Raw genomic sequence first — 13,110 nt, forward strand, 5'->3', positions numbered from 1 at the left:
GAGTTTAGGGCTGTTGTACATAGGGTCGCTATGAGTCGCAGGCGACTCGAGGGCACATAACAACAACAACAACAACATAGGCATTTCCTGATGGAATACAGAAGAAACAGACTGACTACATCTGTGGAAAGATAAATTGAGCATCAAACAGATCAAAGATTAAACTGTGTAACAGACTTATTAATTGCTCATATAAAAGTTCAAGTTGAAGCTTAAGGCCACAAGAGCCAAAGTACGAAGTTGAAGCTGTAGGCCACAAGAGCCAAAGTACAATATTGCATGTTAACAATCAACTTAACTAATTGTAATTGATTCAGAACCAACTCATGACTGACCCTCTGACAGATTTTCAGAGTCCAAACTCTTTGGTCAGGTATTTTTTATTTCATTCACCATTGTGTGTAAGCTGATGGATTTAGTTAACAATCAGCTGTGGACTGGAAGCCTCTTATTTAAGTCAATCAGGACCTGGTGGGCCGGCCTTTGTATTTAAAAGTCGGTTGGATCCTGACTAAGTCTTCAGTTTGGAAGCTCATGTGGGAACAATTGGATTCTGGAGGGTAGATTGTCTTGATTTTGTTGAAAGTTGGTTGTAAACTGGTCGTTTTATTATTTCATTCACAATCATGCTGTTAATTGGGTTTGGGAAGAACATTGTTCTAAGTGGTACAGCACTGTTCTGTCAGTTTACTGTACTGAGAATACTTGGGTTGCTGTGATACTGAACGCTGGACCACTGGTGTGTCAAATGCCATAATGGTTACCTATGGTGGACAAGGTTTTTTAGAACTCCCAGATTAAGACAGGCTTGGAAGCAGGATTGGCATCCACTACAACAGGCCTTTGGAAACCCTATGAACATTAGAGAAACGACAATGTATAGAACAAGGTTCAGATCTTTTGTTTATAGAGTTGCTATGAATCATACTCAACTTGATGGCACTTAACAACAATAACAACAACCACCACCTATATCACATGGAAGATTTCCCATCTTTCTCTCATGGAGCAACTTGTCTTTGGGTTGGCAGCTCAACTCCTTACCCAGGCAACCTCACCAGAATTTAGAGATCATCTTAGAAATAGATTTTATGTATTGAAAGACTAGATGAATTGTAGGATGACATCAAGGACATCATACTTGAAGAAAACAAAAGGTTATTAAAATGACAGAAGAATAAGTAAAATCAAAGTGAATGTCAGAAGACTTTCTGAAACTGCTTTTGAATGTAAAGAAAAATTGATGGCTTTGAATTCTGGGACTGACAGAAGATAGAACAAATATTTATTGGAAAAAAGTCCATCCAGAAAGTTCCATAGAAATTGAAAATGGTAAATCTTCATCTCGCATACTGGAGAAGTCCCTGGAGAAGAACATCATGAAGCAGAGGATCAGCAAAAAAGAGAAAAACTTGTTTGCTTTCTGCTCTGAAGGGAGTCCTTGTCTCATTTGGACCTCTACTCCTGGATGATCTTCATGTGGAAAACAAAAGCCTGGGAAAGATTTGTCTTTCTAAAGGTTTATCTGTACCAATTCTGGGAATGGTAGGCACAATTTGTCCTCTTTGTCCGTGGTTTTCTCCCAAAACATTTTTAACCATCACTGGGTAAGAGAAGGTACCAGGACGAGGAAATTCTTGGCTGTGCTGTTAACACCTGTCAGTTTCTTCCTGTGATGCTTCTGCATATGGTATTGAGGGGTGGAACACTGGGAGGAATTAGACCACAATTATCAATAAGTTTCTGTTCTGGTTTGGACTTTAAGAGTGGCAGATCACTAATGATATACCTTATTTCTTTTCTCTTCTGATTCTGGCTTGAATTTCTGGCAATTTCTTTTCATTATACCGCAGCAACAATTTCTGAATTTCACTTGATATGGTATTAATGATACTGTTGGACAATTGTTGTGTTCTTTTGGATCATCTTTCTTAGAAATGTCTATAAATATGGATCTGTTGCACTCAGTTGATCAAGTAGGTACTTGCATTCTATACTATTTTAGTATAGAATTTCTTTATGGCTTATTTTGCCCTTTGTTATCATTGTTGTTATGTGCCATCAAGTCACCTGGAACTCATAGCGACCCTATGTACATTAGTTCTGAAAGCTGCCCTATCCTGAGCCAATCTCATTATCTCTGACAGACCTAACCCCATTTCTCCATTCACTGAGTCAATCCATCCCGTCCTGGATCTTCCACTCCTGCACTGTCCTTCCACACTTCCAAGCATGATGTCCCTCTCCAAAGACTGGTCCCTCCTGGCCAAGTGCTCAAAGTATGCGAGACAGAGCCTGAAAGCCTTTGCCTACAGGGAGCATCCTGGTTTCATCCTCTCCAGGACAAAACTGTTCTCCCGGCAGTCCATAGTATGCTTAACTCTTCTCCAGCACCACAACTTAAAGGAATCAATCCTTCTTCTGTCATCCTTAGTTATTATTATTATTATTATCCAGCTCTTGTTAACATAGTAAATAATTGTGAAGACTATGGCCTGGATCAGGTGCACCTTAATTGCCACATCTTTGCTCTTCAGTACTGTAGAGAAGTCTCTGACAGCAGAATTTCCCAATACAGTTCATCTTTTTTTTAATACAGTTCATCTTTTGATTTCCTGACTGCTGGTGTCAGGAGTGTTGATGGTGGAACCAAGCAAGCTGAAGTTATTAACAATCTCAATTTTTTTCATCCCCCATAAAGCTGCTAATTGACCCAGAGATAAGAATCTTTATCTTCTTCAATCTATATTGAAGACTACAGTCTATAACCTTTTGAAGCAAACACCACATGTCCTCTTCACTTTCAGCAAGCAAGGTTGTGTCATCTGCTTAATGCAGGTTGTTAATGAGTCTTCCTCCAATCCTGATGCCACATTCCTCCTCATCAATTCCAGCCTCCCAAATGATCTATTCTGCATTCAGATTGAAAAGGTATGAAGACAGGTTGCACTCCTGACAACACTCTTCTTGTGATTTTGAACCATACAGTGTTTCCTTGCTCATTTCTGAGGACAGCTCTTTGTTCTTTTATTCTTTCGGATTATTTACATGACGAAAAGCCTTGGAAGACAGGTAAGTAGAATCAGCTCTAGCGTAGTGCTGTTGTTATTGTTGTTGTGAACTCCATTCTCATCATACATGCAGAGTAGAACTACTTCACAGAGCTTTCAAAAGAAAATCACTAGGCATGTCTTCTTGTTCTTCAAGGTGGTTTGAGCCACCAACTTTTCAACTAATAGTTGATCCTGTGTCATCATCACCTCAACCCTCTCCAGACCTATTGCAGTCTGACAGGCAAGGGGGAGGATGAGGCGAGGGCCTGTGGCAGAGGCTCACACAGAGCTGACCTCTGGAACCTTGGAAGCAAGGGTGCAGCTCTGGCCGTGACACGTGCAGGTGGTAGCTGTTTTCGCAGTCCAGTATGTGCCCTCATAGAGCTGGACTGCACAGCTGATCATGCTTCAATTTTCTAATAATCTCACAGAACTAGAACATGCAAGATACCAGTCAAGTACTAGCATGTATCAGCAAGTTTGCCTAATTCTGAGACTTGATGACTTCCATTACCAAGGCTTGGTTTTAATCTTCTTAAAAATAGATCAGGATAGTTTCTTCACTCAAATTGCTTCAGTCTCTAAGGATTGGCTGCTCCACTTCCTAGGCTAGTGAGAAATGCTTGATGATATTTGCCAACATATTTCTTATGAGCCATTTCTGTTAGAATATAACAGTATACTTTTGGGAATTAGATTTTATACATCAAACTAAAAAACTCATTGCTATAGACAGTTGGTTTCTGAGGCTCTAAAATGTGTGGGAGGAGATTTTCCATTTTTTTCTCTTTGAGTGGCTAAATGGATTTGAACTGCCAGAGAAGTGTGGCAGCACAGCTTATTATGGATTATTCCACTAGATCTCCCTGTACACATACAGGTCATTGGAATTTTTTAGGAAATGAGAGAGCTGAAATATTTCCAAATCGAAGTTAGAAATGGTTTTAAACCCTTAACCTCATGATCAATCAGCAAAACAAAATAAGAAATATATTTTTAAAAGAGCTATATCCAAGCCATGGTCTTCTCAATTACTTACTTGCTGTGCATCAGAGAATTGGACAATGACTAAAGATGACAGAAGAATCAATGCCTTTGAGTTGTGGTGCTGGAGAAGAATATTGAACAGACCATGGCCTGCCAAAAAATGAACAAGTCTGTCCTGGAGAGGATGAAACCATGTTGTTCCTTGGAGAGAGGTATTTTTAGAAGCTTCATCTCACGAACTTTGGGCATGTTGCCAGAAGGGACAAGTTTTTTGAGAAAGACATCATACTTGGAAGGGTGGAGAGTCAGTGCAGGAGAGAAACTCCCTGGATGAGATGGATTGACAGTAATTGTGGCAAAGGGGACAAATGTGTAAGAGTCTGAAATTAGCTCAGGATAGGGCAGAGTTCAGAGCTATTGTTCTTAGGATCACTATGAGTTATAGTTGACTTGACGATATATAACAACAACAGGTTGCTTTGGATGAAAATTGATGCATACTTTTTCTTATACAGTGTTGACAATGGGGAAAGGAAATATTTGCTTACATGTAATTCTTTTCACTCATGAATACACCTGTGGTGTATTCAAGACTGGAAACAAATAGAAAGTAGTTTTTGTATGGTTTGGTCTGATTTTTTTTAAAGATCCAGACATCTTTGGTGCCATTTGTGATGAGGCAAACACACTGTCTTGGATAGGTCAGGTCAACATGCTATTTGCTCTTGCAAATATATTTTGTATCTTGAAAATTTGCAACCTCTTAAAGGAAATTCTAAAATATTATTATAAATATGCCAGCAGTTCTCACTTTATCCCTCCTTCTTGTACATAAAAAACGATAAATAAGTAAAATAGGGAGTATTTATCACTTATCACTAGTTACTCTACTCTTCCTTTGAGAGTATAAGTGCCTATTTTACAGGATTTTGTTTCCATAACCATTTAGTACAATCGAAGGAGACTTACTGCCACAATGGTTAAAGCATTTGACTACTAACCAAATGGTTCGCCACTGGAAAAAGTTGAGGCAGTCTAAAAAAATATTTTTTTTTCTTGGAAACTCTGTGGGGCAGTTCTACTCTGTTGCTATGGATTTGACCCACCAGCAGTGGATGGGTTAGTATAATTGCAGTCTTGCCTTTAAAAGTAACAAAAACAATGTGGAGCAGTGGTTGATGAGAAGAAAATTTTTAAAAAAAATCCAAAATAATGAAATGACTCAGCCCTGAATGGAATGGGAAGGAGGAGTTAGTGTGAATAAGAATAAAGGTGATAGTAGTCCTGTTAGGAAAGGAGTTTTATTAGTGAATGTTGACTAAAGATAGGAGAGAGCTAAATTGCAGATTAAAATGTGGAATGAGTAACACAGAGTTTCAGGTTTCAATTTTCATATCATTGAAAAAATCAAGGAAGAACAAAAATGTTCAAAAATAGGTGTATGATGACAAAAGATAAATGTTTTTTTTTTATTTGACACAGGCATTCTTTCTTAAGCCTCATCATCTTTTCTTTGAACCAGTTTTTTTTTTCCTGTTTTTGAGATTTTTTATCTTTTTTTCTTCTTTTCCCCCCTCTTTCTTTTCTTTTTTTATTAATTTCAATGAACATCTGCAGAGATTTTGAAATTCCATTCATTAAAAAAATGGAACGCTTCATGAATTTGCGTGTAATCCTTGCGCAGGGGCCATGCTAATCTTCTGTGTATCGTTCCAATTTTAGTATATGTGCTGCCAAACGGAGCACTTGAACTAGTTTTGTAAATGAAGTTGAACCTACTCTCACAAGATTTTGCTGTGTCTTATTTGAAAGGGTTTAAAATACTCTACAAAGATCCCCATGTTCATCTTGAAAACATAACAGACTTTTAAAAACAGCCATAATCAGAGAAGAAAGGAAAATATTGATGTTTACCTTGCTTTTGTTTTGTCACAGAAAACTTTACCACGATTCCATGCAAGGCTCCACCTCCTCCAAAAATAGAAAGGAAATTTCCACCTTATACCGGCTTTGGTTCTGAAGAGGATTCTCTCCGCTCCTGCATAGGTCTAATGCCCACAGCTCATCGGAGGGACTTCAAGAAATTCATGGAAAAAGACAGGTACATGATTTTAGTTCAATCGTTCCCTAGTAGGTTTTAGTTTATAATATACTTCTTGGTTTGTTTGGTGTGGGTTTTTTTTTTTCCGAGGTCTTTCCCCCGTTTTTTATTGAGATTTTATTTTAGGTTTACAAAAAACTTGGATTTCCATTCATTCATTGTTGCACATTTTCCTCCCTGTCTCCCCTCCCTCCCCCCGTTCGCTTTATCCTTTGGAAAAAAAAGTTCTTTCATTGTTATACAGTCTACCCTCCAAGACCACTTTACTATGTAGTTCTTATTATGGACTCTTGTCAGACCAGTAATACCTAATCATATATTCCCTTTTTCCCCCCGTTATGTCCCTTTTATTGATTGCTCAAAACACATAAGCACAAAATATCAGTTTCACAAGCATTCAGCCAAACAATATATCCACAAGTATGAGATGACACCAGGGAAGTAGTGAGCATTTAGAACACTCAACCAGACAATATCATAAGTGTACCATTTGTACAAGGATAAAACTCAGAAGGTAGGAAGGGAAGGGATGAAAGAAAGAACCACAGAGAGGTCTGTAAGGGGGGGAGGAAATGGTTACCATAACCAGATTAGTGGGGATTAAGCATTTCTGAGTTCATAACAAAATTGCAGGGAAGACAAACAATAAAAAAAAAATGACACCAAAGACTAATGCAGGATGATTATACTGGACAGAACAGGTTAAGATCTGTTGTTCACAGGGTTGCTATGAATTGTATTTGCTTCAGCAGCAACTAACAACAGCAACAGCACAAGTAAGATATTAATATTGGAGTAAAGTGAGGAGAGTAGGAAGTAGACTGTCTTATTCTTTGGAGAGAATGATTGATGGTAATAGTGGGTGGAAAGATATTAGAGGACCACGATAGTTACAACAAAGAGTTCTGGCATTATACAATAATGGAATATTTCCAAATTTTATTTAAATGTTGCCTAAACATTACTTTAAAGAACAGGGAAATGATATTAAATTGGTGTTACATTTAAATAATTATTTAATTTATTTGAATTCATATATTCCTTTTATACAGTTCTCACCCTCATCTGTTTCAGTGCAATGTGCATTATTTATCCCCTCCTTTCTTAGTTTCCGCCTCCCAACCCCCATGTCAATCCTGTTTTATAACAGTGGCATTATTCCTCTTTTTGTGACTGAGATATTTCACTCAGGATAATGTCCTCCAGTGACACTCATTTATTCCATTGTGTTAATATACCACAGCTTCTCTATCCGTTTGTTTATTGATGAGCATTTGGGTTGTTTCACACTCATTGCTACTGTGAACAAAGCAGCAATAAACGTGGATTTGCATATATCTGATTGAATGGCAGTTCTAGTTTCTTTAGGGTATATTCCCAGTAGTGGAATTACTGGGTCAAATGGTATTTCTGTTTCCAACTTTTTGAGAAAGCATCATACAGCCTTACCTAGTGGTTACACCATTTTACACTCCCACCAGCAGTGAATAAGGGTTCCAGTTTCTCCACAACCTCACCAGCATTTGTTGTTTGCTTCTCTTGAATTTTGCTATTCTTACTGGAGTGAGATTACATAGTTGTTTTGAGTTTATAATATAGTTCTTGTGACAAAGCAGTTAGCACTCAAGTTACCTAATTTCCAATCCAAGGAAACTTTCTTAGAACATTCTAAAATGTTGGAAATGAATACTTGAAAGTCTATCACCATGTTTTTACTCCTGGGCTTATTTTAGTAATTGTGATCTGAAAATCCCAAAAGCTATATTATACCCAATCTATGTTATTTATCCCTCAGGATGGTCACTAGAAAACGGTATAGAACATAGCTTAACAAATCATTTGTTAAGAGGACAAAAACAACAAGCCAGAAAACCAAATAAAAACAAATCCCCAAACTCACTGCTATTAAGTCCGGAGGAGATGCTCATCTTTCTCTTCTACAGCAGGTGATGAATATGAATTGCAAACCTTTCAGTTAGCAGCTTGTGTTATGCCACTAGGTCTTTCTTTTTTTTTTTTCTTCACTAGTTTATTTACAAATATAGTAAATATTTTAGTCTTTGCAGGCCGTACAGCTCTGTCACTCAATTCTGCTGTTATAGCGAGAAAGCAGCCAGAATTCAACAACAACAATAACAAAAACCCCCCAAAACCCCACACATCAACAAATACATAATTGTGATCCAATGAAATGCTTTTCTAGACATTGACATTTGAATTTTGCATAACTTTAAAAAAAAACCTAGTAAAAACTGAACTTTATTATCTTTAATTGCTATTTTTATAAATATTCCTCTTCAAATATACTAGTCTACTCATTCTTATAAAAAACATCTAAACATCTGATGTGTTATTTCTCTATGCCTTTTAACCGTTCTAATATTTTAGTCATTTGCATATAATAATTAATTGTGTTTGATGCATGTACAATGTATTTTATACAATCTTTCATTTGCATGATGGCTTGTTAATGTTATTGTTGTATGCCATCAAGTCAGACCTGACCCACAGCTGACCCTCCAGTGGGTTTCCAGAGGCAGTAACCACACAGAAAGAGATTGCTCATCTTTCTCCCATGGAGCAGCTGGTGGATTAGAACTTTATGCCTTTGGGATTACAATACAGATTCTTACCACTAAGCCACCAAAACTTCGGTCATTCATATGTTGTTATGTGCTGTTGAGTTGCCTATGACTCATAGAGACCCTATGTACAAAAGCCCTAAATCCTGCTCTATCCGGTGCCAATCTTATTGTCTCTGACACATTACTCCAGTCACTGAATCAATCCATCTCAGCAAGGTTCTTTCTCTCTTCCAAGGGTGTCCTTCCATCCTCCCAAGAATGATACTCCTCTCCAAGGACTGGTCCCACCTTGCAAGATGTCCAATGTATGTCAGACGAAGCTTCAGAATCCTTGCCTCCAGGGAGCAGCCTGCTTTCACCCTCTCCAGGACAAACTGTTTTTCCATTCAGTATTCTTCTCCAGCACCACAGCTCAAAGGCATCAGTTCTCCTTCTATCATCCCTAGTCATTGTCCAGCTCTCTGATGCATAGCAAAGACCATGGCCTGTATCATACTGACATCATTGCTCTTCAATACTTTGGAGAGATCTCTGACAGCAGACTTTCTTAATGCAATTTGTCATTTAATTTCCTGGCTGCTGTTGCCAAGAGTGTTGATTGTGGAGCCAAGTAAACTAAAGCTGTTAATAATCTCAGTCTCTTTACCATCTATCATGATGCTACCAATCAGCCCAATGGTGAGAATCTTTGTTTTATTGATATTGAGCTTCAATCCATATTGAAGGTTACAGTCCTTGACCTTCTGCAACAAGCACTTCAGTTCCTCCTCAGTTTCAGCAAGCAGGATTATGTCATCTACATAATGCAGATTGTTGATGAGTCTTGATCCAATCCTGATGCCACATTTCTCCTCATAGAGCCCAGCTTCCCGGATAATCTGTACTGCATATAGATTGATGAGGTATGGAGATAGGATACATCCCTGGCATACACCCTTCCCAATTTTGATCCATGCAGTGTTTTCTTGTTCTGTTCTGACCACTACCTCCTGGTTCAAGTATAGGTTTCACATAAGCACAATCAAGTGTTCTGGGATTCCCATTCTTCTTAGAGTTAGCCACAGTTTGTTGTGATCCACACAGTTGAACACCTTTGCATAATCAATGAAATATAAATAGACATTCCTCTAGTACTCCCTGCTTTCAGCCAAGTCCATTTAACATTAGCTATAATATCTGTCTGTCAGATACTCCTCTAAATCTAAACATTCAGATTAAGACAGACTAGGAAGAAGGATTGGCCATCCACTTCTGAAATGGCAGGCCTCTGAAAACCCTATGTACAACACAACACACATAGACGAACAGAAAGGGCAACCTAGGCAGAACTATCAAGCATGGAAATACAAAGGAAGAGGAACAGTTGTAAGCAGACACTAGTGATTGGAACATGGAATGTGAGAACCATGAATGTAGGAAAATTAGAAATTGTTAAAAAAGAAATGGAACACATAAATATTGGCACACTAGGCACTGGAGAGATGAGATAGACTGGCATGGGGCATTTCGAGTCAGATGATCATATGATATTTGAGCTGTGGTGCTGGAGAAGAGTATTGAATGTACCATGGACTGCCAAGAAAAAAAAAACCAGATTCATCGTAGAGAGGATTAAACCAGTCTGCTCCTTGGAGGCAAGGATTCTGGGGCTTCATCTGACATACTTTGGACATGTTGTAAGGAGAGACAGGTCTTTAGAGAGGGACATCATGCTGGGTAGAGTGGAGGGACAGCGCAGGAGGGGAAGACCCTGTATGGGGTGGATTGATTCAGTGACTGGGGTACTCGGGATGGGTTTGTCAGAGGCAATGAGATTGGCACAGGATAGAGCATGGTTTAGGGCTATTGTACATAGGGTCGCTATGAGTCACAAACGACTCGACAGCACATAACAACAAATAATATCCCTAGTAACTCGGCTTCTTCTAAAACCACCCTGCACTTCTGGCAGTTCTCTGTTAATGTGCTGTTCCAGTAATCAAGTTATCAAGATTTGGATAATCTTCAGAAGAATCTTACTTGCATGTGATGTTAATAACATTGTTCCATAATTTCTGCACTCTGCTGGATCACCTTTCTTTGGCATGAGAACAAATATAGAACTCTTCCAGTCGGTTGTTCAGGTGGTTGTCCTCCAGTTTTCTTGGTACAACGTGGTGAGCATACCTAGGGCACCATGTTTGTTGAAATACATCAACTGGTATACCATCAATTTCTGGGAACTTTTTTCAATTTTTTTAAATTCTATTTTATTAATTTTAATGCACGTTTACAGAGATTTTGGATTTACATTCACTCATTGTTGCACTTTTCTCCCTGCCCACCCCTCCCCTTCAGTTCGCCCTTCTCTTTGAAAAGAAAAAAGATAAATTCCTTCATTAGTATACAATCCCCCCGCCCACGTCCCCCCCCCCCAGTACGTTCCACTACGCAACCTTTATTCTGGACTCTTGTGATAACCATAATACCCTATCATATATCGCTTTTAATCTGTTCTCTCCGTCATCTGTTTCAATACAGTATACATAATTTATCCAGTTTTTCTCAGTCTTACCCCAACCCTGATGTCGGGGACTTGTTTTTTACCAATTCTTTCAGATCAACGTGAACTTCGTCCTTCATCACCGCATCATTCATGTATTTTGTATTTAAATAATTTTTATAGTTACTTGCCATTGATCTATGCCTATTTTGTCCCACTTTTTCCAAGTCCCCATTGAGTATTTCCTATTCCTTCACCCTCCATCCTCCCCCTAACCTCTGCTATCCTGGTCATTTTCCTCTTTCTCCTTTTTCAGCTCCCTTCACCTATTTGCCTTCCCCTTTTGAACATTTATATACATCTTGCTTAGATATCCTTCTATTTTTATAGTAATGGTCTTATTCAGTATTTGTTCTTACGATACTGAGTTAGTTTACTTAGTGCAATGATCTCTAGACAGTATTATATAGTATTTTATAAAATAATATTCCCTTAGTGCTATATTCCATCTATCTTAATCCATTTGTTTGTTGATCAGCATTTGAACTGTTTCCATTTTTTTGCTAATGTGAATAATGTTGTGATGAACACAGATGTACATATCTCCATTTGTGTATCAGTTCTTATTTCCTTGGAATTTATATAGTTATCTTTTTGAGGAAACACCAGACTGCTTTCCAGAGTGGTTGTCCTATTTTGCAATCCCACTAGCAGTGTATCAGAGTTCCAGTCTCTCCACATTCTCTCCAACATTTATTGCTTGTTGTCCTGTTAAACTCTTACTGAAACTGGAGTAAGATGGTATTTCATTGCTGTTTGGTTTCCATGTTTCTGATTGCTGGTGATTTTGAACATTTCTTCAATGTGTCTGTTGGCTATCCAAATGTTTCCCTTTGGGAAGAGTCTTTTCATGTCTCTTGCTCATTTGTTATTGACTTATAGGCCCTGCATTATTCTTGTTATGAGACCCATGTCTGAGATGTCATTGCCAAATGTTTCTCCAATCTGTAGCCTTTCTTTTCACCCTATTGAAGAAAGTTACTTATGCACATAGGGACTTGGTTTTTAGAATGTCCCATTTATCAATTTTATCCTTTACTGGTTGTGCAGTTGTGGCTATATTTAAAAGGCTACTTATTTCATAGGCTAGGATTTCTAAGTTTGATCCCATTTTGTCTCTCAGGATCCTTATGGTTTGGGGTTTTGCCCCCAGATCTCTGGTCTACCTTGAGTTGATTTTTGTGTATGGTGTAGGATGTAGATCCTCTTTCAGTTTTCTACAGGAGATACCCAATTTTGCCAGTACCATTTGATGAGGAAGTTTTTGTTTTCCTATTTAGTAGGCTTTGATTCCTTGTCATATATCAATTGACTGTAGGTAGATGGGTTGATTTCTAGATTTTTCATTCTTTCCATTTATCTGTGGAACTTTTTTATGTCACAAAATTTTTTAAATCATTAAAAATTAAAAAAAAACATTTATTAATTAAAAGACCATACTAACCCTTAATATGGAGGTTTCAGTTACTTGTAACTGTTTAGCAATGCTATTGGGCAAGTAGTATTGTGTTCAGAAGCTTGCTTGAGTTCAGTGATCATATGAAGACTCTTGAATATACTGTGGACTTCTAGAAAGACAAACAGGCTCATTCTGGAGAGAGCAAAACCAGGCTGCTCCTTGGAGGCAAGGATTCTGAAGCTCTGTCTGACATACTTTGGACATGTTGCAAGGCTTGGGAGGGTGGAGGGACAACACAAGAGATTCAGTGATTGAGGTAGTGAGGATAAGTGTGTTGGAGTTGATGAGGTTGACTCAGAATAGAGCATGGTTCAGAGCTGTTCTACATAGTTGCAAATTACTTGACTGCACTTAACAACAACAAGTATATATATATATATATA

General features: G+C 38.2%; 1 protein-coding gene across 1 annotated transcript in view; it reads left to right on the plus strand.

The window, feature by feature from the left end:
- Nucleotides 1-13,110, plus strand: part of EFHC2 (EF-hand domain (C-terminal) containing 2) — a 386,962-nt gene that overhangs the window by 191,246 nt on the left and 182,606 nt on the right. Inside the window, exon 8 of the mRNA XM_006902078.1 lies at nucleotides 5,976-6,141. Within this exon, the coding sequence (XP_006902140.1) occupies nucleotides 5,976-6,141 (166 nt within the window). The remainder of the gene's footprint in view (nucleotides 1-5,975; nucleotides 6,142-13,110) is intronic.

Source organism: Elephantulus edwardii, unplaced genomic scaffold (assembly GCF_000299155.1).
Source record: "Elephantulus edwardii isolate Elephantulus edwardi_28Jun2011 unplaced genomic scaffold, EleEdw1.0 scaffold00365, whole genome shotgun sequence".
NCBI lineage: Eukaryota > Metazoa > Chordata > Mammalia > Macroscelidea > Macroscelididae > Elephantulus > Elephantulus edwardii.